We start from the raw sequence: 27,521 nt of genomic DNA, 5'->3' as shown, positions 1-27,521 counted from the left end.
TTCATCACTTTTTTCCCTGTAAGGAAATTTCTGTGCTTTTGATAATATGTACAGTATATGTCAAGATGTCAGCTTTGCCATACTGTATTATTCATGATGAGTAGAATAAGACGTACTTTAAGAGAGAATATATCTTTTTTTTCTGTACCTGCTGGCAAAAGAATGATCATATGGCAATGCAGTTGTGTAGCAAGTCGCATTTAATGGGGACATTTCAAATGTGCATCCAAATGTTTTGGTAGCACCGAAAAAGGCCAAATAACCAGCAGACGTGTTGTTAAGCCTTCCCTTCAAGCCTTGAACATAGATGCCTTTCTGTTCCCTAAGAAGTTATTCCGATGCTGGCATGAGAAGTTTAAGAAAGCAGTTTTAAAAGAGAAAAGTGTTGTTTACATCTGACACTTTAAAAGATAAACACACCATACAACTCTATGTCTGAAAAGGTGACTGTCAAATACATATCTAATGTTTTGCAGTAAGTCAAGAATGGCATGAAATCACCTTGGCTTTGTGAATTCTTAAAGCTCTGTTCTGCTTATCAGTGAGAGGCAGTTTTAGGATTTGACTTGGGATTGAAAACCATGGGAGGTGAAGACAACCAAGGCATTTATGATGAGCAAAGGAATGCTGATGCTTGCGTGTTCTCTCCCAATTTGCTAACCTGCTCTTTTAGGACAGTGTTTCTACTTAAATACTCAGAAGAATTGAATACTAAGTTTTATTTGCTTTCTAAAGTCTACAAATAATGTTCAATCAAATAAAAAATGTTATTATAATCTTTTTTTTGTACATGACAAATAATGCTGACTTAAGACAAAGTAAATATTTTCTAGATAACATTTTAATAATTACTTCTGGCTTTACAATGACATATAAAGCAAGCTATTTAATGTAGTCAACAACCGCATAATATTACTATTTTTCACTAACAGTATTAACGAGTCTATATATGAAAATATATAGCTGCATTTACACTTTAGGAATGGGGTCTCACAATGCAGCATCATATTTTGGGGTCCTTGACATCAGAAAGTTTGAAATAGCGTGTTGCTATGTTCTTGCTGGTGTTTTGGGTAGCATCCAGGGTAGCATCTAGGTGGTTCACTGTAAAAAAAAAATGTACAAATTCTACAGTAAAAAAATGTATTGGTTAACAGGTAGTTAGTTACCTTAACATATACAGTAAAGAAAATTGATTATATATTTAAAAAGGCAATACATGCAATTTTACAGTGCCCATCAAGTCCCATCACTTAGAAAAGTTCTAGGACTGTATTAAATTGTTAAAAACATTTACACAATTAATCGCAATGCCCCCGGACTGTATTAAGGAAGATTCAAGCTTGTAGTGCAATTAAAGCTTGCAAGCTTGTAGTACCATATGTTTACTCCAGAGGGCAGTCATTTAAATTTCAGCTGTGTGGCAACGCACAGTTTATACAGTGAAGAAAACACTTTCCGTTCTTTTTTTTAAAACAGTTGGAGCGCAAATCCGAACGGGATTTCAAGTAGGGATGGGCGATATCTTATCGTTTGCGATATATCGTTGAAAATTCTCACGATAAAAATGTGTCTCCTCACGATAATAACGATAAGTCTACTTGATGACGTAGTTTTGTGCATGCGCGCGCGCGATTCACTGTTCACGTGCAGACATTCTCTGTGCGGAGTGAAAACAAGCATGGCGGAAGGCGGACGTGAGGCTGAGGAGGATCTTGTTATTAAGCGAGGAGCTACCTCCACAATTTGGAACTGGTTTGGTTACAGAAAATCAGATGAGGAGCAAACTACCGTAATATGCAAAGTTTGCAGAAAAACGGTGGTTACAAAGAGTGGAAACGCGTCCAATTTGTTCCACCATCTGAAACACAAACACAAACCAGAGTATGACGAATGTCTGAAGATACGCGAGGCAACGGAGGCGAAAACTACAAGTGGACCTAGGGGTAAGAAAATTACCACCCAGACGAAAATTGCCAGCGCATTTGCTAGTTGCGTCCCTTATGATAAGCAAAGTAAACGATGGAATGAATTGACGGAAGCAGTGGCGTTTTGTTTGACAAAAGACATGTTGCCATTCTAAACTGTCGAAAAAGAAGGATTCAAGTGAATGATCCATAAACTGGACCCAAGATACAACATGCCCTCAAGGAAGTACTTTTCCAAAACAGCCCTGCCAGCGATGTATGAAGAGTGCCGCGGTAGGGTACAAACATCACTGTCTACGGCGGATTTTTATGCTTCAACTGCAGACATGTGGAGTAGCAGAGCGACTGAGCCGTACATTAGCCTTACGGTCCACTACATAACGAGTGACTGGAGTTTGAACAGCTGTTGCATCCAGACAAGTTTTTTCCCAGATGACCACACGGGTGAAAACATCGCGAGTGGCTTGAAGCAGTTTCTTCAAGAATGGAATTTAGATGAGGAGAAACAGGTGTGCCTAACAACGGACAGCGGGGCCAATATAGTAAAATCAACCACTCTAAACATGTGGACAAGACTGTCTTGCTTTGGCCATTGTCTACACATTGCTATTGGTAAGTTTACTCTTTTTCTCTTAGTGTCAGTATATTTAATGCATGCACACTGGACAAACATGAGCTTAATATATTAACTGTATTTATGTATTTGTTTCTGGATTAGTAACATGACTGACTATACAGTATTTTGAACAGCAATTCATTACATTAGCTAATGTTTATATTATTTGCATTTAATATTAAATGTTTATTTATTTAAATGTGGGAGTCTGTAAGAAGATTGTCAGTGTTTTTTCGCACAGCTGGAAAAAGCAGCGAACACTCAAAGATGCTCAAGTAGAACTTGGCCTTCCACAACACAAACTTGTGACTGAATCGGCAACACGATGGGGATCAAGGCAGAAGATGACTGAGCGGATACTTGAGCAAGAGAAGGCCATTACGCAAGTCCTGGCTGCTGGCAGGTCAACCAGGCATCTGGTGCCTACTTGGCAGGATATTGATGTCCTAGACTCTGTCAGTAAAGCACTTGGGCCTCTTCTTGATTTTACAGATGCCCTCTCTTCTGAAAACTATGTCAAAGTGTCATGCTTGAAGCCTGCTCTTCACCTATTCAACAGTGAGCTGCTGCAGGGGAAAGATGAAGACACCGATCTCACCAGGACAATTAAAAGTTCAATATTGGACTACATGAACACCAAATATGGTGACCAAGAGGTTCAGAAACTGATCAACATGGCAACAATTCTTGATCCACGCTTCCGCACTCAGTATATGAGTCAAGAAGAGATCCTGGTGGTCATCAAAGCCAGAGTAGTCAGAGAGGTGGAATCCCTTTCTGTCATGCCAAGTGATGCTGGCTCTTCTACCCCTGTAACGTCATCTGAATCAACAAAAGAAGCTCAGAGTGCATCTAAAAGGCAGAAGAAGAGTCTTGGAAGTTTTTTCAAGAAACCAGCTGCTGAGATGACCACCCTTTCTGAAACAGAGAAAATTGAGGCTGAATTAAACAACTACCTGCATGGGCCACTTGCAGATGGTGAAAGCAATCCCCTTACGTGGTGGAAGGTACATGAGGTGAATTTCCCTAACATCAGTCGTTTGGTGAAAAAAGTACTTGTGCATCCCCGCCACTAGTACACCCTCAGAGAGGGTGTTCAGCGCTGCTGGAAATGTAGTGACATGCCAAAGGTCTCTTCTGAAACCAGCTACAGTGAATATGTTGGTCTTCTTGACCAAAAATCTTAAGGTGTGAGCCCTGTTCTCTTTTTGAAAGCTACTGAATCACACTAGTATGTGTGTTATGCAACTTGCACTACCAGACATGTTCATGTCAGCCTCATTTCTATATTTTGCAAGAGTATATCAGTGTTTACAGTTTAATTACACTTTTATTTAAATTTAATTTATTGATTTGTTTTTTAATTTATCATCTTGTTTTGCACTATTTTGTAAACTATCTGAAGACATAGTTGGGATCATTACTTTTTGATACAGTGTTTGCACTATTTTTACAATTTGTTCCATGGGACAAGAGTGTTGATAATTTAACTACCTAATTGGTGTTAGCATGTTCCACTTACGTATTATATTTACATTCTAAGAGTGTGTTTCACTCTGAACTTCTTTACTTTATCAGGATATATTTGCAGTTGTACTCTGTTGTAATTTTGAAACACAACTGAAGACATGGTTGGTGATTGTTACTTTTGCTGTTTGCTTTGCACTATTTTTCCACCATGAGAGTATAAATAAATAAAGAATCTGTGTTTACATTTTAAACTTGTAATTGATTTGAATTGTTATTATTGTGTAATTGTTGATGTGTGATGTTTTTCAGCACAGTCACTGGAACACAATTTAAACATAACATAATCTGATAATTTACAGAAGAAAATAATTTATCGTCATTTGTATTGTTATCGCAATAAATCCCTGAAATTATTGTGATAAATTTTTTAGGCCATATCGCCCATTATTAATTTCAAGATATGTTCTAAGTATTAAACTATATTTAACTTGACAGTGACCTAAAAATGTATGTTTATGATGCAACGCACCTGAGACGATACACAAGCATGTCTGATGCAGATCTAAATTGACGGGTCCTTAAACAAGCCCTCGATTGACAAATTCACTTGTGAAATGGATTGCTGTGAACTGTATGCCAATGATTGGCTTATGTTCAATAATATGGTAGTTGTAACATTAGTGTGGGAAGCAGGAGCAGGCAGACAGGTGGGTCAGATCCACACGCAGTTTTTATTTATAAAGACAACTAAAACAGACACGGGAACAAATGAAAGTCCACAATGGGAAAATTAAACTAAAACACGAAAGACATCCAAAGGGGTACGAGGGTTGAGTAAACATCCACGGAGGGCAAGGCAACAACGAATGAACATCCACATAAACATGAGCGAACAGGAGAACAAACAAGAAATGTCAACGCACGACAAAGGGAAGGGAAAACAGCGGGGTTTAAATAACGAGACACGTGATGACAAAATGACGGACAGGTGCGGACAATAACACAGTGACGGGGCCGGAAAAGACGGGAAGAAGGGAAGTGTAGTTTTTCACAGAGACAGTGAAACACGGGTTGGACAACAAGGAAGACATGACAGGAAGCGTGAGCGGTGAGACAACAAGGGAGCGTGACATGGACGTGACTAGTGATGGGTGAAACAGAAAACACGGTACAGACAACAAGGGATTGTGACGCGGAATGTGATAAGTAAAAACGGAGAACACGGGACGGACAACACGGGATCATAACATAGCCCCCCCTCAAAAGGACCGGATTCCAGACGGTCTAAAGAAACCTAAAAACAACAAACGCAAAATGTTCCAGGCGAGGGGGGCTAGAAGAGGGGGAGAAAAGACAGACCAAAAGGGGCACAAGGGACACAGAGACAGATCAAGGAGGCACAAGGGGCATTTAGGCAGTCCACGGGGGCAAAAAGGGAAATGAGACAGTTCATGGGGGCAATTAGGCAGTCCACGGGGGCACAAAGGGCAGACAGGCAGACCAGGGAGCCCGAGAGGGCAGACTGGCGGGCCAGGGAGGCCGAGAGGGCAGGCAAGCAGTCTCTGGGGGTGTGTGAAAGGAACCGGGTCAGGTGGCCTGGGGGGCGTCCACCAGGTTGGGACAGGTTTAGGAGGCCAGGGGGGTATCGACCGGGCGAGGACAGGTTTAGGTGGTCTGGGGGACGGCCACAATAGGGGGACAGGTTTAGATGGCCCGGGAGCTGGCCACAAGGCAAGGGCCGGTTCTGGAGGCCTGGGAGGTGGCCACAAGGCAAGGGCCGGTTTAGGTGGCCTGGGAGGTGACCACGCTATGGGAACAGGTTTGGGTGGGCCGGGAGCTTGGCCACAAGGCAAGGGCCGGTTTGGGGGGCCTGAGAGGAGGAGTGGCCACTGGGGAAGCTGGCGGAGCCAAGGTGGACTTCTGAGGCGGAGCAGTCGTGGCCTTGGGTGGCGGCGTCGAAGGAGGCGTAGGCAAGGACGCCGGAGACCCTGGGGGCGGAGCAGAGACAGACAGAGCCGTGGTAGACTCAGGCGGTAAGGCCTTGGGCAGGTCAGGAGGCGGAACAGTGTTGGGCGGAGCCAAGGGAGGCGATGGCGTAGAAGGCTCAGAAGGGGGAGCTGGGGGAGCCACTGGAGGCGGAGCCGAAGGTGGCGAGGGCAAAGAAGGCTCTGAAGACAAAGCCAATGGAGGCTTCGGAGGCGGAGCCGGGAGAGGCTCAGGAGGTGGAATTGTAGGAGGTTCAGGAGGCGGAGCCGAAGGAGGCGAGGACGATGAAGGCTCTGAAGGCGGAGCCAAGGGAAGTTCAGGAGGCGCAGCAAAGAGTGCCTCTGGAGGCGGAGTCGAGGAAGGCCTAGAAGACTGGGTTGAGGAAGGCGGAGCCGAGGATGGCTCAGGAGGCCCAGGAGGCAGAGCCGTGGGAGGCCCTGGAGGCTGAGCCGAGGAAGGCTCAGGAGGCGGTGCCGAGGAAGGTGGTGCCGTAGGAGGCTCGGGAGGCGGAACCGTAGGAGGCTCGGGAGGCTCTGGGAGCAGAGCCGTAGGGGGCTCGGGAGGCGGAGCCCTGGAAGGCTCGAGAGGCTTGAGAGGCGGAGCCCTGGAAGGCTAGAGAGGCGGAGCCCTGGGAGGCTCGGGAGGATGAGCCCTGGAAGACTCGAGAGACTGAAGAGGCGGAGCCCTAGGAGGCTCGAGAGACTTGAGAGGCAGAGCCCTGGGAGGCTCGAGAGACTTGAGAGGCAGAGCCCTGGGAGGCTCGGGAGGAGGAGCCCTGGAAGACTCGAGAGACTGGAGAGGCGGAGCCCTAGGAGGCTCGGGAGGAGGAGCCCTGGAAGACTCGAGAGACTTGAGAGGCGGAGCCCTAGGAGGCTCGAGAGATTTGAGAGGCAGAGCCCTGGGAGGCTCGGGAGGAGGAGCCCTGGAAGACTCGAGCGACTGGAGAGGCGGAGCCCTAGGAGGCTCGGGAGGAGGAGCCCTGGAAGACTCGAGAGGCGCTGGCTCTAGGACGGGCACGACCACTGGCGCTGGCTCCTGGACGGTCTTGGCTACTGGCGCTGGCTCTTGGACAGTCTTGGCTACTGGCGCTGGCTCTTGGACGGTCATGGCTACAGGCGCTGGCTCACTGACCTCTGAGGTGACGGGCACTGGCTCACTGACCTCTGAGGCGACAGGCTCTGGCTGGTTGACCGTGGTATGCGCTGGCTTGGGTTCGCTGGGTGCTGAGGGCAGAGCCACGGGGGGTTTAGGGCACGGGGCTGCGGCAGGCGGAGGCTGGAGAGCAGAGGTCTTTCCCCTTCTCCTCTTCCTCCGGGCTGATGCGACTGGCGACGCTGGAACGCTGTTCCTGGTTGGCGTGGCTTCAGGCTCGCTGGCCGTGGCTGACAAGGGCTCAGGCCCGCTGACGAGGGCTCGTAGACCGGGGCAGGCGTGGGCTCTGGCTCGCAGACCGGGGCAGGCGTGGGCTCTGGCTCGCTGACAGGTGGGGCTGGTGTGGTAGGGTGCGCCAGGGGCTCTGCTGCGGGTGGTGAAGTTGAGTCCTTCTTGGAAACGCCCACAGTAAACTGAGAGCCGCACACCAGTAGGGTCGCCTCCAGGAAGTCGCAGAGGGTCCAGCCGTACATCGCCTGAGGCAACCGCTCCTTCAGCGTAGGGTTCAGGTTATCCCAGAAGAAAACCACCAGGGCAGAGTCCGGGAAGTCGGAGTGGTTTGCCAGAGCAAGGAAGTCCTGGATGTGATCTTCTATGGGACGGTCCCCCTGTCGCAAGCAGAGCAGCCGGTAGTTTGCCTGTAAAACTGCTGGATCCATTCTTTTGGTCGTGCGTTCTGTAACGTTAGTGTGGGAAGCAGGAGCAGGCAGACAGGTGGGTCAGATCCACACGCAGTTTTTGTTTATAAAGACAACTAAAACAGACACGGGAACAAATGAAAGTCCACAATGGGAAAATTAAACTAAAACACGAAAGACATCCAAAGGGGTACGAGGGTTGAGTAAACATCCACGGAGGGCAAGGCAACAACGAACGAACATCCACATAAACATGAGCGAACAGGAGAACAAACAAGAAATGTCAACGCACGACAAAGGGAAGGGAAAACAGCGGGGTTTAAATAACGAGACACGGTGATGACAAAATGACGGACAGGTGCGGACAATAACACAGTGACGGGGCCGGAAAAGACGGGAAGAAGGGAAGTGTAGTTTTTCACAGAGACAGTGAAACACGGGCGGACAACAAGGAAGACATGACAGGTAGCGTGAGCGGTGAGACAGAAAACGCGGAGCGGACAACAAGGGAGCGTGACATGGACGTGACTAGTGACGGGTGAAACAGAAAACACGGTACAGACAACAAGGGATCGTGACGCGGAACGTGATAAGTGAAAACGGAGAACACGGGACGGACAACACGGGATCATAACAGTAGTAAACAATACATTGTATTATAAAACTGCTTTTTGTATTGTCTTACAAATGATAAACTCTTCTACCACAAGAATGTAATGCATTTTGATTATCTGAATATTTTTTTATTATATATATATATATATATATATATATATATATATATATATATTCAATTAAAAATTGTAATCGATTGACAGCCCTACTTATAATACAATTCTGGTCTGCTCATGATGTCATCAAACGGTTCTTTCATCCAGATCTTTTGAGCAATCAATATTCCTTTTTTTAAGAGAACAGAAGATGCGTCTTATAAATTTACCACATGCCCTTGATGAGATTATTAGGTTTGACATTCTCAACCAAGCCTTTTTTGACAGCTGCTTCTTTTGAAAGTTTTCCATTTTTCTTACTGACAGGTCATCAAAAAAGCTTTTTACTTCATGCTATTCCTCCACTTTCAGAATGAGATTGTGAAGTGATGTGAAAGATGAGGAGAAATATGTTATGATCCTTTCAGGTTATATTAGCTTTATACATCTATGATATTTTGCCTGTTTTAAAATGATCCACTCACTTTGAATGAAATGCTATAAGAAAATAGTTTGGGTTAAATATCAGCAATAGTTTAAAAGGGCTCTCAGATTTACTCATGTTTTTAGAAATAATTTTTGTGTAGTGCCCCTACTGATTCTGGCCATCACATCAGGGCCTGGTACTGAACATAAGGGATTTAATAAACACTGACTAAATCCAGAGATTGTGAACAGTATTATTATCATCTAATAACAGGAACACTAGTGAAGTGGCAGTAATATGAATGTCTTTGTTAAGCAATACATGCCATTAATGTAATTCTTTCAGAAAAGCTTTTAGGGCTTCTCTGAGAAATATCAGTGAATAGTAGTGATTTATGAAAGGTGTAAGGAGTAACTGTGCTTTTGCTTGCTACACACTTGAAAATTGTTGCTCTCTTTATGCATTCCCTCCTTTGTTTAACAGTTGTAGATTCATTACCAACTGTTAAACAAAGTATATTGAGTAAAACACCTTTGATAACTTTTGATAAAGGTACACTAATTAATTTGACATTTTTTATTAAAGGGTTCATACCATAAGAAATTTTATTTTCCTTGATGTTTTAAAATAAATTAACCAATGTAGGCATACTTTTTAACTTTCAGACATAGTGCTGAAGCTTAAGTGCTGCCACATATCTCATGACGTGTCAGCGTTAGCCATTGAACTGTATGGAGAAAAGTGTCAGTGTTGCCCCTGGTGCTCTCTTGTGCTTCCCTTAAGGGTTGTAACGTGGTGCTCAATGTTTAAACATTTTCAGATTTGACCCTGTTGCTGTTGACCTTTAATGACCATTAAGGCATCTTTTGCTTTATCATTAAACATTAAATGCATACAAGACTTAAACATTTTAAAGTCCTACATACTGTTGTACGAATTCTGTCACTTATATGAATTTAAACAATCAGTTTGTACACAGCCAGGGTAAACACCTTATCTTTGGAAGCGTTTTGTAAATTAGTTTTGTAAATTAGAGGCTGTTCTCTGTTGTCCATCAAATAAACGCGCTGTACCTGTGAGACGCAGATTCCCGGAGTGCACACTCGAGTGTCTATGCTCACGCTGCTGTTGTCCAGCATGCATTCGGCCAAACAAATGTTATTTCACATAAGTCTGACATTTACGTGGATTTATAATAGATATCTCAAGATAAATAAATAATTGATTTAGAGCTCAGGGCCCTTTGGGTTTAGAGGCCCCTGGCCAACGGCCCAATCGACCTGATGGTTAATCCATCCTTGGGTCTAACTTCACACCGTAGTGATTTTCAAACACACTTTTACCTCACTAATTATGTATTTCAGAGTACAAATCTTCAAGAATTATTTTAAACTGTTAAACTTCATGCAGAGATATTGAATGCTTCATAATTGCTTTGTATTTATAAATGTTTACCATATTGTTTCCTAGCATCCATAGACCTTAGTTCTTTTAGCTAATTTTTGTAATGTTTACTTTGCACACCTACTGCTTTCTTGTTTGGCAGTTTCTGCAACACTTATCATGTGTAGGGCAAAGTGATGCATGACGCTGGCATTGAGCGGAAAGAGCTCAAAAGTTACTCCCTACTCCAAAAAGACAATTTATTAGAAAACAGTAGCACAAGATTACCTAAAATTACACAACAATGACACCTACTTTGTTTAAAAAGAAAAAATGTTTGGCCCTTGTCACAATGAGGATATTATTATTCTTTAACACCAGAAGAATAATTAGAGTAAAAAGAGGAATAATGATTTATGCAGTTAGTTACTCACTGCCAAAGAACGTGATGTGCAGAAAATGTTGTGAAGACATGGCTTTGAAAAGACTTTCAGGCACAATTCGGCATGCATGCATGAACAATATGTTTGGCTGCCGGAACCAAACCAAAGTGACTGCTCGCATTGAAACTTGGAATCTAATTTCCTCCTTTAAAAAAAAAAGGCAATTCTGAGGACAATAGTCCAATTTTAGACAAGTTTGCAGTAACAATTCTGTGTGATTCGGGCAAGCAGTGGTTGGATGGGAAATTGGAAATGGACGAATCTGGAGGCCTGGACGAAAGAACAAGACAAATTAATGCATCTTCTGACACACTGACAGGGTTTTATATGATCAAAAGAAGTTTAAACATAATTTCAGCTTCCAAAACGAAGTATGCGTTCACATCAGTTGCATCCATTCTGTCTTTCTCTACATATTAGTTTTACAAATGTACTTTTCAAATAATTGATTTCTGAAATTTGATTAAAAGCTAAAACACTAACGCTTAAAACACTAGAAGAACTTTCATCCAGAGCTTCTAATTTCCCCATTTCTCTTTGTTCTTCTTCATGTAAGGGAGCCTCTATTCTCTGCATTTATCTCAGAGACATCAGAAAAATGTCCATAGATGTCAGTTCAGACAAAAGTTATTTTCTCTCAGGATTTGTATGATGAAAATAGCCTGCAGTTGTCAAAAGCAAGACTGCATATAAAGGAGTTTGCTGCATAGTGATGTAGTCACAGCAGCCCTTGCGACTACACGCAAGTAGTACTCACAGACATGGCAAATGGCCCTCACATGTCTTTCTCGCCCACCCCTCCTCAGGGGATCTCCATGAAAAGATTGAATGTTAGCGACAGATGTCAGAAAACGAGGAGTGAACTTGGATGTGTTCCTGGGAAGCCAAGGTTTTTAAGCCAAATGTTGCATATTTAATCCACCCTGACAGGCTAAGTGAGAATGCAGCCTGTCGTGATGCTGAAAGAACAGATTTTTTCTCTGCTGAAACCCATTTTCTCACTTCTTAGTTTTCTCACTAATTTATTTTTTCAGAATGATTTATTTAGGATTCATGTGTCATGTTTCTGATAATGGTTCCTCTTCATTTTTAAGACGATGCTGTGAAGCATCAGAATAGTGGGGACGAAAGCAACTGAGTGCTGTTTTCACTGTCTGTTTAATGCACACAGCTCTTTGTATTAAAACATATTTCTTACATTTTACAATCATTTTAATGGTGCACTCAGGAAGGTGTCGTATTATGTGTCTTCTGGATTACTCTTCTTTTGCAGCCGTGGCACTCTGACTAATACAAAACAGTAGATTTGAGGTGAATTTTTGATCTAGTTCTTGCTGCTGAGAAAGAAGTACACATTAGTGGAGCTAGTATGATGACAGTCAGAGCCAAAGAGTCATTAACAACCAAATGCAATTGGTTAAACTGTTGGTAGAATTATCTCACAGAGACAGTAAACCTATATATTGCCTGTTCTCAGTTTATCCACTTTTATGCTGAAAATTCCATTGCCTTTTTATGATTCAACCACTGTGAGAAAAAAAAAAGAACAGCAATTATGTTCAGGGCAGAGTGAAGCCATTCAACCATGGATAATTTATTATTAATGGCGTGCATTTTGTGAGAAAAGAAAAAGTAACGGCTTGAGAAGTGTTCTTGGATGGATCGATACTGTAAATGGCTGATTGGATAGATCTTGTAGTTACTTGGCTGGTTGACTGATATGACCTGGATTTTTAATGGACATTTCTGTTTTTTTTAGGTCAATATGGGGGTCTATCACTAATAGATCAACCACATACAAAATGTGCAAATGCACCACTATACATTTTTATTTATGTCAGTTATTTTCAGTAGCGTTATTTTTACTCAAATGAATAATTAGGACCTCAGAATCACTCACACTGTTAGCACCAATAATCAAGTTACATTTACACATGACCTTTCAAGTCCCCTCATTTGTAAAATAGTGTGATGTTTCTTCATTTGTGAGCTAGCTTTGAATTTTAATGTTGCAAATCTAGATTTACTTCCAGTTGCCTTTAAGATTAAGTTTACCAGCCTTGTTTTTTTAAACAAGTGTTAGAGTGTAGCTGCCTACACTGTCCATTTTAATGCATTTATAGATGTTTTTGTATTTAGGCAGCATTAAGACATTTGCAATGGAGCCACAGAAGTTCGCATCTCGCAGTCATTCATTTATGCTTGTTTAAGTTACTGAGCATACCATTATGGAAAGTAACTAAAGATAGTTTTGCATATTACTTTAAGATGTTGGCAACATTTGAAAATTTATATGAAAGTTTCTGGCCCCAATTTCACAATGCTGAACTTTCACTGGAGGCCTTGCATGTTCTTTTGGACATCTGCAGAAATCTGGACTCCATAAATAATTTAGTTACAAGCATAGAGGGCCAGTAATAAAGAAGCAATATAAAAATCTCACCAACTACTGGCCCAAAGGTGTCTTCTGAAGCTGCAGTAAAGTCCTCAAGAAATCAAAGAACATTTCACAGTTTGTTGATGGCCTTGTGAAGTAAACCAGATGCCTTTTATACGAGTTAATCTGGAGTTTTAAAGCACATCGTCATAGCCTGACTTTGATCATGTCACCAGAGAAGCGGACAAGTAAAAGATGCAATTATGTACTGAGCAAAGACCGCTTAATGGCCAGAACCTTGCCTTATTCTCAGAAGTCAAAGCTTGCTCCCTACGATTTCACTGCCATGAAAAGTCATCCCTGCAACCGCTGTTTTGATGCTTTGTATCGATTTAGATGCTCTTTGCAAAGCAACTCTCTCCTCTGGATCAATGGCAATGTAATTTGAGCTTCATGCTCTAATTAAAAACTTTGCAAAACACGTGATGCAGACAGAAGTCCCTAACAGTTGGCACAGATTAAAGGGGTAACAAATTATGCTCTAATCAGGCAGCTTTTAACTCCCTCTTCATTATTTTAAAGGAGCACCACCTAATGTGTACATACAATTATAGACATTTTATTCTCAGCCTCAGTCCATTCGCTGACTGTCTGATACATATTGCGCACAAAACTAGAAAGCCCTTTCTTGATCTGGCAAGCGCTAGTTCAACAAAATTAACTATGGACAGTCACCATAATCAGCTGCAATGTGGACCAGACCTTATGCTATCTAGTCAAAAGTCTGGCTACATGAGACTTTTAGACCAGTTCATATGTTTGGCTCACAATTCTGTCAGCATCTTAAATGGCTCGATGACTGCTTTCATTGTTGGGCTCTGTTTGTAAATGCCTGACATTTTCTGTTTGGTTTCCTTTCCAGTGCCCTTCATCAATGCAAAGGGAGATGACGGGGAGAGTCATACAAAGGTAAGGATCACTGCATGTTTGTGTTTCAAATTCTAGACCTGTAATATCTGCTGTTCTCTTTCTTTATTTGTATGCTTCTCAAGAACCATTGTCCCTTGTTCAAGTTTTGTTTCTCCAACACTGGCATACCACTGGTGTTATGACCAAAATCTTGTATCACAGTATGAGTAATTTTATATAACATTATATATATATATATATATATATATATATATATATATATATATATATATATATATATATAAAACACATTATAGTTATTTATTTATTTTTTGCTTTTGAAATTCATCCCCAAAATTGTACATATTATATAATGTAGTGATGGCTATTTTAAAACCAAAAGGTAATTTATTACAAATTAATTATAAATCTGGCATCCTTTCAAATGTTTTACATAACATAATTTACATAATAAAAAACCGTTTGGTTACGTATGTAACCTCCTTTCCCCGAGGGAGGGAACGACACGTCGTGTCGGAGAAGCGACACTAGGGGTCTCTCTTGAGCGCCGATATTCACCTCTGACCTATTGAAAAGGGCCAATGAGAGTTGGCAGTCAGTATTTGCATACCCGCCCCGCATACGGGTATTTAAGCCGGACAAATACGGGAGTTTAGTCAGGATTTTTCTGAGGAGCCGGAAATGGTCCGGCCACAACAGTGGCTCAGTTCAGCGACATGGCGGAGGAAAGACACAACGTGTCGTTACCTCCCTCGGGGAACGGAGGTTACATACGTAACGCGACACTAGGAGACCCATTCCAATCTTGCCATGCGCTGAACCGTGTACGTGAACCGCCGATACAGAGGTGGGCAGGGATTTCATCCAGTGCCGCGCATCGTCTGTACCTGGCTGCACGTACCCTTCCCCAATGCCCCATAAGAACATTGGCATCCTTCTAGTTACCCTAGGGGGGGGAACAAGGCGATGTTTGCCAACATGGGAACGGGCCAGCCTGGCTGGGCCTCTTTTCTCTCTATGTTTCTCGCATAGAGCAATCACGGCCGGGGCCCTTACACGCATATAGGGAAGGGGGTCTTACCCAGACCCTGCGGAGACCACACCTGCCCTTTTTCTCGGGAGGAAAAGTGGTAGACACGTCACACGGCCGTCTTAGGGCTCGTGTGGAAAGTATGGTGCGGTGGTAGATCCAGCCTCGAAAGGGGGGAGTTGCTACAGCACGGCGACCGGGCAGCTATAACTGCCTAAGGGAGACACGGGGTCCGCTCGTAAGGGGACAGAACCGTGGAATTACACACAGGGGAGTCCACGCAGGAGGCCTTACCTGTGGAGCACCTATACCAGTACAGGGTAGCCATCAGGGTACCCGCGAGTGGCCTGGGTCGGCGAGTTCCTCCGCTGAACCGCTGGACCCGGAGGGCTGGGGAGGAATCGACCAGGGTCCCGACTCGGAGTGGGGCGCCCTGGGAAGAAGGCGCACTACTTTACCTTGACGTCAGGAAAAGGGCGCTGGGCGCAAGCGATCCACCCGGCCGGTCGGTCTACGTGTTACCGAGTTCTACGGGCTCGGACCTGACAAAACACGAGACGCAACCGACTCAATGCGGAGGTTGTAAAACCTCGCGAAGGTGTTGGATGTTGCCCAACCCATGGCTCTACAGATGTCTGCTAGGGAGGTGCCCTTGGCCAGTGCCCACGAGGACGCAACACCCCTTGTTGAGTGAGCTCGGACCCGCAAGGTTAGGGGCACGGCCTGGGTGTGATAAGCCAGTGTGATGGCGTCGACAACCCAGTGGGCGAGCCTCTGTTTGGAGACGGCATTCCCTTTCTGCCATCCCCCAAAGCAGACAAAGAGCTGCTCAGAGCATCTGGTGCTCTGTGTGCGGTCCAGGTAAATGCGCAGGGTGCGCACTGGACATAGCAACGAAAGGGCTGGGTCTGCCTCCTCCGGGCAGCGCTTGCAGGTTCACTACCTGATCTCGGAAGGGTGTGGTAGGAACCTTGGGCACATAGCCCGGTCGCGGTCTTAGGATCACAGACGTATCTGCCGGACCAAACTCCAGGCAAGTGTCGCTGACAGAGAACGCTTGCAGGTCCCCGACCCTCTTGTTAGAGGCGAGTGCGATCAGCAGGGCTGTCTTAAGAGAGAGGGCCCCGAGTCCAATTGATTCAAGCGGCTCGAAGGGAGGTCTCCGGAGTCCTGCCAAGACTACCGAGAGATCCCAGGAGGGAACTAGGCCTGGCCGGGAGGGATTCAACCTCCGAGCGCCTCTCAGGAACCTGAGGATCAGGTCGTGCTTACTGAAAGACTTGCCGTCTACAGGATCGTGGTGGGCGGCAATGGCGGCAACATACACCTTGAGGGTGGACTGAGGGTGGACGGGGACAGCCTCCTGTCCAGCCTCTCCTGTAGGAACAGGAGCACTGACTTGATTGCGCATCTCTGCGGGTCTTCAGTTCGGGAAGAACGCCAATCTGCGAACAAGCGCCACTTCAGGGCGTAAAGGTGCCTGGCAGAGGGGGCTCTGGCTTGGTTGATTGTATTCACAACGGTCGCAACCGACTCAATGCGGAGGTTGTAAAACCTCGCGAAGGTGTTGGATGTTGCCCAACCCATGGCTCTACAGATGTCTGCTAGGGAGGTGCCCTTGGCCAGTGCCCACGAGGACGCAACACCCCTTGTTGAGTGAGCTCGGACCCGCAAGGTTAGGGGCACGGCCTGGGTGTGATAAGCCAGTGTGATGGCGTCGACAACCCAGTGGGCGAGCCTCTGTTTGGAGACGGCATTCCCTTTCTGCCATCCCCCAAAGCAGACAAAGAGCTGCTCAGAGCATCTGGTGCTCTGTGTGCGGTCCAGGTAAATGCGCAGGGTGCGCACTGGACATAGCAACGAAAGGGCTGGGTCTGCCTCCTCCCGGGGCAGCGCTTGCAGGTTCACTACCTGATCTCGGAAGGGTGTGGTAGGAACCTTGGGCACATAGCCCGGTCGCGGTCTTAGGATCACAGACGTATCTGCCGGACCAAACTCCAGGCAAGTGTCGCTGACAGAGAACGCTTGCAGGTCCCCGACCCTCTTGTTAGAGGCGAGCGCGATCAGCAGGGCTGTCTTAAGAGAGAGGGCCCCGAGTCCAATTGATTCAAGCGGCTCGAAGGGAGGTCTCCGGAGTCCTGCCAAGACTACCGAGAGATCCCAGGAGGGAATTAGGCCTGGCCGGGAGGGATTCAACCTCCGAGCGCCTCTCAGGAACCTGAGGATCAGGTCGTGCTTACTGAAAGACTTGCCGTCTACAGGATCGTGGTGGGCGGCAATGGCGGCAACATACACCTTGAGGGTGGACGGGGACAGCCTCCTGTCCAGCCTCTCCTGTAGGAACAGGAGCACTGACTTGATTGCGCATCTCTGCGGGTCTTCAGTTCGGGAAGAACGCCAATCTGCGAACAAGGTTCAGGGCGTAAAGGTGCCTGGCAGAGGGGGCTCTGGCTTGGTTGATTGTATTCACAACGGTCGCCGGTAAGCCGGCTAGCTCTTCTGCATCCCGTCCAGGGACCAGACGTGGAGGTTCCAGAGGTCTGGGCACGGGTGCCAGAGTGTGCCCCGTCCCTGAGAGAGGAGGTCCTTTCTCAGGGGAATTTGCCAGGGAGGATCTGTCGCGAGAAGTCTGAGTTCCGAGAACCAAGTCCGAGTGGACCAGTAGGGGGCCACTAACGTGACTTGCTCCTCGTCCTCCCTGACCTTGCACAGCACCGGTGCAAGAAGGCTCACTGGGGGAAATGCGTACTTGCGCAGCCCCGAGGGCCAGCTGTGTGCCAGCCGCCTGTCCCGAGGGGAGCCTCTGTTAGGGCGTACCAGAGCGGGCAGTGGGAGGTTTCCTGGGAGGCAAACAGGTCTACCTGGGCCTTGCCAAACCGTTCCCAAATCAGCTGGACCGACTGGGGGTGAAGCTTCCACGCCGGGCAGGCGTTGTCGTGATAGCGCGTCCGCTACGACGCTGAGCTTGCCGGGATGTGAGTGGCACGCAGCGACTTGAGTCGCTGCTGGCTCCATAGGAGGAGACGGCGGGCGAAGTTGTGACATGTGGCGGAGCGTACGCTGCCTTGGCGAATTATGTACGCCACCACTGTGGTGCTGTCCGATCTCACGAGGACGTGTTTGTCCCGAACTAACGGGAGGAACTTCCTGAGAGCAAGAAGGACGGTCAGCAACTCCAGGCAGTTGATGTGCCAACGCAGCGGGCCCCTTTCCAACGGCCCGCTGCTGCGTGCCCGCTGCACACGGCACCCCACCCGACCGGAGGCGTCGGTTGTGACCAGAACGCGTCGGGACACCTGCTGCAGGGGCACTCCTGCCCGTAAAAAGCAGAGGTCTGTCCAGGGTCGGAGTGTTTTGAGGCAGGCGGGGGTGATCCTTACCCGATGCGTGCCGTGGTGCCATGCTTGTCTCGGGACTCGAGTCTGGAGCCAGTGCTGGAGTGGTCTCATATGCATCAATCCCAGCGGCGAGACCGCCGCGGAGGACGCCATATGCCCCAGGAGCCTCTGGAAAAGTTTTAGAGGGACCACTGTGCCTGGCTTGAAGGAAGCGAGGCAGTCCAGCACCGACTGAGCACGCTCGCTCGTGAGACGTGCTGTCATTGAGACTGAGTCTAACTCCAACCCGAGAAAAGAGATGCTCTGAACCGGAGTGAACTTGATCTTTTCCCAGTTGACCTGAAGCCCCAAGCGGATGAGGTGCTGGAGCACCTGGTCTCTGTGTGTGCATAGCAACTCGAGAGTGTGCTAGGATGAGCCAGTCGTCGAGGTAGTTGAGAATGTGGATGCCGGCTACTCGTAGCGGGGCAAGGGCCGCCTCTGCGACCTTCGTGAAGACGCGAGGGGACAGAGACAGGCCGAAGGGGAGGACTTTGTACTGAAACGCCTGGCCGTCGAACGCGAACCGTAAGAAGGGTCGGTGTCGTGGCAGAATTGAGACGTGGAAGTACGCTGCCCTTCAGGTCTACCGCTGAACCAATCTAGATGCTGAACGCCAGCCAGAATATTTCTCTGCGTGAGCATTTTGAACGGGAGTTTTAGCAAGGCCCGATTGAAAACTCGCGAGGTCCAGGATTGGTCGTAAGCCGGCGCCTTTCTTGGGTACAATGAAGTAAGGGCTGTAGAAACCCTTCCTCATTTCGGTTGGAGGGACAGGCTCCACCGTGCCCTTGGCTAAGAGGGTCGCGATTTCCATGCGCAGGGAACTGGCATGCTCGCCGTGTACTGCGGAAAAGCGGACGCCCCTGAAGGGGGGCCGGAGCCGGGCAAACTGAATTGTGTAACCGAGTCGAATGGTCCGGTGCATTCCCAGCTCTGCGCTAGGGGCACCAAAGGGACGAGTATTTTGGACGTACCCGGCGGGGCCTCGCAGCGGGGCGGAACAGGTAGTGCAGCGTCGAGCGGCTTCGTTGCGGCCTGAGGCTGAGGTGCTGAGAATAGACTCAAAGCACTTACCTTGCTCACGCGCACCGCAGGGGCGGGTTCGTGACTGAGGAGAAGGTCTGATGCTGGCGCCCTCTGGACTCATCTGAACCGGCCGGCCGGGGACAGTCATGGGCAGGCGGAGGCGGATCGCCGCGTCCGTGTACCGGACTGTCGTAATCTGAAAGCATATTGCCGCGAGAACGGCATTTGCGGCCAGGTGACCCAGAGGCAAAGGAAATAGCTCTTTTATTGAGAATGTGGGTACCACAGCCCCCGCCAGGGGTGTGGCAAATGAAAAACAAAGGATTCTCCTCCTGGCCCTCCACCGGAGGACGGAGCGGTCTTACCACCTCGGAGCTAACGTCTTCGGCTCTGGGTCGGCTGTCTCAGGAACGCTTGGGAGCCTTCCGGGTCCTAGAGGGGGTTCGTGGAGACAGGGGCGCGCGCCGCCTGCGCGGGTGCTCGACGCTGGGGCTGAGAGCTGGGCCCGGGTTGAGGCGGAGCAGGAGCTGGTTTCTTCGCGAGGGGACGCCCTCGGCAGGCAGACGGGCGGGGCCCGTGAGCGGCAGGTCTGCGGGCGGGCATGATGTGACTGATGGCCTCCGCCTGCTTCTTCACCGCAGAGAACTGTTGGGCTAAGTCCTCTATGGTGTCGCCGAAAAGGCCAATCTGGGAGACAGGTGCGCCCAGGAAGCGGTTCTTATCAGCCTCACGCATCTCGACTAGGTTGAGCCAAAGATGCCGCTCCTGGACCACTAGGGTGGCCATCGCCTGTCCGAAGTGCCTGCGCTGTGGCCTTCGCCGCTCTCAGGGCGAGGTCGGTCGCTGAGCGCAGTTCCTGCAGCACATCAGGATCAGGTCCACCCCTGTGCATGTTTCTGAGAGCTTTGGCCTGGTGGACTTGCAGGAGGGCCATCGCATGCAGGGCGGAGGCAGCGGCCCAGCCGCGACTGTAGACCTTCGCTGAACGAGGATGTTGTCCTACAGGGCTTGGATGGGAGTACGGGCGACCACGCCAGGAGGTAGGGCTACCGGGCATAGATGGTACGCAACTGCCCTATCGACCTGGGGAATCGCGCCAGTATCCGTGGCGCTCTCGCGCCGAGGGTGGAGAGAGTGGAGCGGGTGGCACCTAGACGAGCGGAGAGCGGGCTCTCCAAGTAGACGCCAGCTCATCATGCACCTCCGGAAAACGGGACCGGGGGATGCGAGGCCGCGAACGGCGCTGCCCCCAGGAACCAATCATCCAACCGCGAAGGCTGTGGGGAGGACGGAGGGTTCCAGTCCAACCCCACGCTCGCGGCGGCCCGGGAAAGCATGTCGGACTCGCCGTGCAAAGTAGGAGAAAGCCGCTGTTGTGCGCCGTCAAATCCAACAGCAGGCAGATCGTCAGAGAAACGGGAACGTTCAGGCTTCTGTATTCTCGCAGCAGACTGCAAACAGACCATCGGCTCGAAGAAATTTTCTGACTAAACTTCCGTGATTTGCCCCGCTTAAATACCAGTATCGCGGGGCGGGTATGCAAATACTGACTGGCAACTCTCATTGGCCCTTTTCAATAGGTCAGAGGTGAATATCTGCGCTCAAGAGAGACCCCTAGTGTCGCTTCTCCGACACAACGTGGAGAGAGCGACAGAAGGGGAAAGAAAGGTTATCATATTTAACACCATTAATTATGATTGTCTTGTGTTGATTAAAGCAGTTGTAAATAGCTGATCCATTCAGAGTTTTACAGCTGCAATTGTCATCAGTTGAATATTAATGTTAAATTATGCCAAGTTGTGCTAAGCTGTAAACAATTAAAAAACCTACAGTTACAGAGTGTTTCAAATGAAATCAAACCTTTTATACTTCTAAACTTATACTTGTATACTTAACAAAGCTGTCTACAATCAAAAAATCTAAGAAACTGTTTGCAGGGTAGACCATACATTTCGGCTTGATGTCAGATTTTTTCAAACTTTTTTTCAAACTTCCGTTTACCATATTCTGATAATCAAAGGCTAAAAACAAAAAACAAAAATTTAATTTGATACATCTCTGCATTTTAATCAATACAAATTTTTTCTGTGAAAGCAGATAAATCTTTATCTTGTCAGGCTGTTTTGTTGTCTACCAATAAACATTACATTGAGTTTGTCTAAGTATAAGAGACTTTGACAGGGGCCTTCACAGTTGAAATGCTGAGAGCATGATCTTCACGGCAAGTAACTCTCCTCTTTTATTGCATCAGCCGTTTGTGCTTTCCCCTGATAGGTTTCACAGTTAATGCATTCGTTTTCTGGTGCAGCTTTTCTAGGTTTTGTACATTTTAAGCAGAAATTCCATGACATTCTGGGTCAGGATAGAGAGAACGAGAAAGTGAGTATGCTAGAACCAAGAGAAGATGTTTGTGTTTAGACTTTGAAACAGGTTCAGAAGATGTTTTTGTACTTCACAAGTTTCTAGTAATTTCCTCTTCGTTATTGATTTCTCACTCGTTTTTTCTTTAAGCTTGTAAAATTAAATGTGAAATTGCTCAGCCACCTATTTATGGGTTATGAGTGTAAGTAAAGGGAAAGCCACTCCAATACTTGGTACCAACACAAAGGAGGACATTTTATTGAATAGACAGAAGAAACAGACATGAAATAGGCTAGATGAGAAGCTTCGCTTGTTTTGCACAGCATTGGGATGACAGGATGGACAGTTGTTGAGAACCTCCTACTGTTAAATCAATGCTCTTCAAAGGCATCCTGATGTCATGTCCTGAGGGGGTGGGCCATGAGGAATTACTGGTTGCAATCAAGAATCTAAATGAATGGTGCTGGCATTGCTATTAGAGAATCTTTAAGGAATAATTCACCCAGAAATGAAAATTTCATCATCATTTACTCACCCTCATGCCATCCCAGATGTGTTTGACTTTCTTTCTTCTGCAGAACACAAACAAAGATTTTGAGAAGAATATCTCAGCTCTGTAGGTCCTTACAATGCAAGTAAATGATGACCAGAACTTTGAAGCTCCAAAAGTGGTTTAATCCATGTCTTCTGAAGCGATCCAATCGGTTTTGTGTGAAAACAAATACAAATGTTCACTGTAAATCTTGACATCAGTAGTCTCCTTGGCAATCATTATTCAAGCTTGATTACACTTCTCAGCGCTCTGTGCATTCGTCAAGCACTAGTAAGTTTAATCAAGCTTGAAAATATGATTGTGCCCAGAGACTGAAATGGCAAGATGTACAGTGTAAAGGAAGATATTATATCTGTTCTCACCCAAAACCGACTGGATCACTTCAGAAGATATGGATTAAACCACTGGAGTTGTTTGAATTACTTTTCTGCCTTTATGTGCTTTTTTGGAGATTTAAAGTTTTAGTCATGATTTACTTGCATTGTATGGACCTACAGAGCTTAATTATTTTTCCAAAAAATTGTTTTGTGTTCTGCAGAAGAAAGAAAGTCATACACATCAGGAATGACATGATGGTGGGTAAATTATGAGAGAATTTTAATTTTTGGGTGAACCGTTCCTTTGAGATGCTTAACAGACCACTTGGTTTCGTATGTGCCATGATTTGATGGCATAAGCTAACGCATATGAACAACATTAAAAACCTATATCAAGGGATGGGTGATAAACTGGTTAAATCAATATACCAGAACAAAATATCAACAGGGAAAAAAATATCAAGTGTCATCTCTTTTGGGGTTTGCAAAATGCTGCCACATTAAAGGGAATGTGATTTCCAATCAGAGGTTACAATACAAATAATCATTATTTTATAATTATTACATCATTTTTATCTCTCATTAGTTTTGTATTATTTTGGCAATTTGGAATTATTCATTAGTGTTTTTAAAATGTGGTAAATAATGAAAACTTTCCATAAAAATATGTATATCATGATACATATACAATATACATTTTTACTTATATGCCCCACCCCTACCTGTATCTCTACTTTTTAATTTTTGGGGGAATATTATAATATAGTTATAGACAACATTAGTATTATTTCTTTCAGAGGCGAGGTGCCCGGCCTTTTCAGAAAAATTAAGCCCTGCATTCAAATGGCTGCAAAATAAAGTTGCAAAAAGGCTTGAAAGAGTTCCACCAAAGATAATTTCTCTTCCTGATAAATGGTTGATTTGATCACATAACAGTCAATCTGAGATATTTCAGGTTTGGCATGCCATCACAATTACCTTGTTGAAAATAAAGCCAAAGTGATGTAGAAAAATCTCAGAAGTGAGGCTAAAATTAGAGTCTAACACTACAAACACTTGTCCTTGCTCTTGGGTACTGGTCAGAGATTAGAGTTTGGCTTGAAATATGAGAATAAAATGCACAACCTGAAAATCATTTGAGTTACATTACAACACAACCCACACATCATAAAAGATCTACAAAGGTTGCGATTTTCATCTTCAGCTTTTCAATCTTGCATGATCTCTTCTGTCAACTTTTTTCTCAATTACCAGCCACATTGGCCTTGCAGCCTAAAGGAGGGATTCCAGACTCTGAATCTAAATAGCTTAGAAAATGGAGGGCAAATAAGGCTCAGCAGGTCACTGGAGTGCTAGGTCCTAAGGTGTGCTGAAATGCTTTGCCATATATCGAGAGAACAGAGAGAAAGAGTGAACCAACCAACCTTGGCATATAAAAAAATTGAAAGGCGGTGCACTCAAGGATGTTGGTTCCCTTGATTGAATTGGTCCAGGAAGACAAGCTTGCACATAAAACCTAACTCCAATTAAGTGTTGGCCTGTAGTTTCAAGCAGTCTGGCCCATGTGAAATGACTAGTGATTCATTTTTACCTCTTCAAACAAGTTGAGCCCTGTCAGTGCTGGTTTAGATGAAGGATATCTAGAGCCAGCTGGCAAATGTTACTCAAGCTACTTTCTGCTGCAGCATACAATCTCAATGTGCTTTCACTGGCAATTCGCCATCTGTGCTGAACTGTCCTTTATGATGATTCTCATAGAATCCCCCAGAAGAGTGTTACAACCCTGCCTTGTCTTGGCAGTGTAACCAATAGGACTGGTAAAGGAACAAAACTTTATTCTTCACTTAAATCGTAGCTTCTCAACCTTGGGGTTGCAACTATGCTTTCACCAGGGATGAAGATGGAGTTGCGGTAAATCTTATTTATGGAATTCTTTTGCATCATATAGACGTGGTTAGACCAGTAAAAATATACAGCTTCTCTTGCATTTAAATATTTCATGAAATGTTAGCTACAATGTGACCCAAATGCAAAGATGAAGCATTCTTGAGGTCAAAACTGCTAGATGAAGCACAACGGAAATGAGCAAAATGAAGCATCTTGAAAACGTGAAGTTATGGCAGGAGACTCTGATAATGACAGCAAGACGTGGTAGAGTCAATTATAATAAAATTCAACAATTCAGAATCAACTATGAAAGGGGCTCCAATTTTACAGGCCTGAGAGCACTCTAATTATGTAATTTATTAAATTCCCATATGACCTTGTAAAGCACTTAAAGCAAGATTTAAGTTCACACAAAAATGACTATTTTGTTATTATTTACTCACGTCAATGCCATTCCAACTCTGTGTCATTTTCTTTCTTCCTTGAAGCACTATAGAAGCTATCATGCAAAATAACCAAAGAACTCTCTTTTTATATAATATTAGTGAATAGTGATTTTAAATGCCAATCTCCATTCTCCAGGTTGTCTTTCACTTCCTTTTGTTTGTGTCTGCTGACCAAGATATCCGTGTGTGTGAGTGAAAGGGAGAAAGATTGCAATTGGGGAAAGTGGGTGAGGAAACATTATAATTTCCCTTCTCTGAACCAGGCTTGAGAGGGAACAAATCACTTACGGTTATCCTTAAAGGTGCTGTAAGTGATTCTTTTTTTATGGAGAAGCACACAGAAAATGTTTAATTCCTACAACACAACAGATATCACTGAAATTGGTGACCTGAGATCCATTTATCCGTCGTTCTATCTGTCTATAATATAATACATTTAATTTATATAGTAAATTTAACACCTTAATTTCTGATTTAGCAAGTTAAAAGAAATGTCTGTGATTGATGCAGTTTCTGTTTTTTGCACTTCCAGGAAATTGATATGGCAATTTTGGCCATAGGAAGTGGGGGGAAAACATTAGTGAAGTTTCATCACTCGACTTGACTGCACATCCTAGCACAGAAGCTGATTCTGTGGAGCATATGGAATCTTAAGGAATTTAATGGTTACCTTAACAATTCCCATTCCAGTAACAATTCTTGTAGTACTTTTGAGGAAGAATTATTTGGAAATAAGAGATGCAATTTTTATTGCATTAACTGCCCTTTGCAATCTGTTGCCAAATGATGACATCATTTCAATTTTCTACAAAGCTGCTGTAACAAATACGTTTTTGTACACTTTTTAGAGTCATAAATGCAATTTAATAATTGGTACCATCTATATTTTAAACAAAAATTCAAAACAAACAAGAAGCGTGATTAGTATATTTCCTTCATGCTTTTATTATTTGATAAAATTTCACTTATTACAACAAAGATCATGTATGATAACAACACATTCTATAAAATTCTGTTATCTAGACAACAGCTGTTGGCCGATCTCATGTTTAGTTGACTTCCAGAAAATATATGCAAAGATCAGGAGTCTGACGTAATGGAGCCTAATTAAATCAGTGCCTTGTACCCACCCCTGGCACTGAATTAAATCACTTCTGATGTGATGTGGTCCTTTCTGCCGTGCATACATTTTCCTTTCATTGCAATCAGATAAAAAAATCTGACAGTGCATAGCGCTCCTTGCCAACACTTCTGCCTGGCATCCTGTTATCAGCTGTCTTGAAACAGATTTATATCAGTCCCCAGTTGAATATATGACAAATAGAAAGAGTCTATGAAAAGAAACAGTGTATAAGTGAGAACTTTTTTTATGAAAGGAACCTGTGCTAGTTCTTGGCAAGATGTCAGGGGACTTTAAAGAGATAGTTCAGTCTAAAATGTAAATTCTATCATCATTCACTCACCCTCATGTTGTTCTTAGCCTGTATGACTGTCTTGAGTGAGTAAATTATGACCGAATTTAGATTTTTGGGTGAACTATTGAGTTATTGACATAAATATATTTCCTTTAAACACAGCTACAACCATCAACACACCGCTTTTGGAAAAAATAAATAAATAATTCACCACCTTCAACAGTAATCTTCCAGATAATTACAATTAATTTGAGTAATGTTCTTTTTATTATGCATGACCCTCTCAACTTCTTGTGAATCTTTGCTTTTTTGTTTAAAAGTGTATGGTTGGCTAAACCATCCTAATTATCCAGAGCTTCTTTAAATGGATAGTTAACTCCAAAAGGGAATTACTTCTCCGAAAGTGGATGTTTGGCTAAATCTATCCTCAGTCACCATTCACTTTCATTGCATTTTATTTTTTCAATACAGTGGAAGTGAATGGTGACTGAGGCTTTCATCCTGCTTAACATCTCCTTTTGCATTTCACTGAAGACAGAAAGTCATAGTTTTGGAGCAATGTGAGGGTGAGTAGATTATGACAAATAATTTTTTTTAGGTGAATTATCCCTTTAAAAACAACTCCATCAGACAACCCATAAGACCACATAAGTACATTTTGAAAAGATGTTGTTTTGCACAGTGCAGAATGAAGTTGATCCAGAGGTGTATGGCCCTATTGTAATGATTATACGAGTGGGGGTAAAGTTTGCATCCTATGGTGCATCAGTGTGGCTTTCTCTGCTTCATGCTGCCATGGGTTGAACTTCTAACAGTGCCATGATTCACAACTTCTCCTTGATGATTCAGCCTCTCCCTCCAACCCTGTAATGATGTGCCATCCGCTGGCTTGTGTAAAGATATATGGCTTGTTTAAATTTTGCTCTCCATTGACTGCTTGGAGCTCAGGACTAGAGTAATTGTTAGCAGAGTGGTCAGCATAAATCAAAACGCATTGCTGTTCTTACTTGTTATCCTCTTATATGCCACAATGTGATGAGGGAGAC

The 27,521-nt window shown here is 45.0% G+C and overlaps 1 protein-coding gene across 1 annotated transcript in view; it reads left to right on the top strand.

Annotated features, from left to right (window-relative positions):
• b3glcta (beta 3-glucosyltransferase a) overlaps positions 1-27,521 on the top strand; it is a 106,222-nt gene that overhangs the window by 4,696 nt on the left and 74,005 nt on the right. The window contains exon 2 of the mRNA XM_052107451.1: positions 14,053-14,099. Within this exon, the coding sequence (XP_051963411.1) occupies positions 14,053-14,099 (47 nt within the window). The remainder of the gene's footprint in view (positions 1-14,052; positions 14,100-27,521) is intronic.

Source organism: Xyrauchen texanus, chromosome 36, assembly GCF_025860055.1.
Source record: "Xyrauchen texanus isolate HMW12.3.18 chromosome 36, RBS_HiC_50CHRs, whole genome shotgun sequence".
Classification (NCBI taxonomy): Eukaryota; Metazoa; Chordata; class Actinopteri; order Cypriniformes; family Catostomidae; genus Xyrauchen; species Xyrauchen texanus.
Note: the sequence above shows the minus strand (reverse complement) of the source record. Positions and strands in the feature narration are given on the sequence as shown.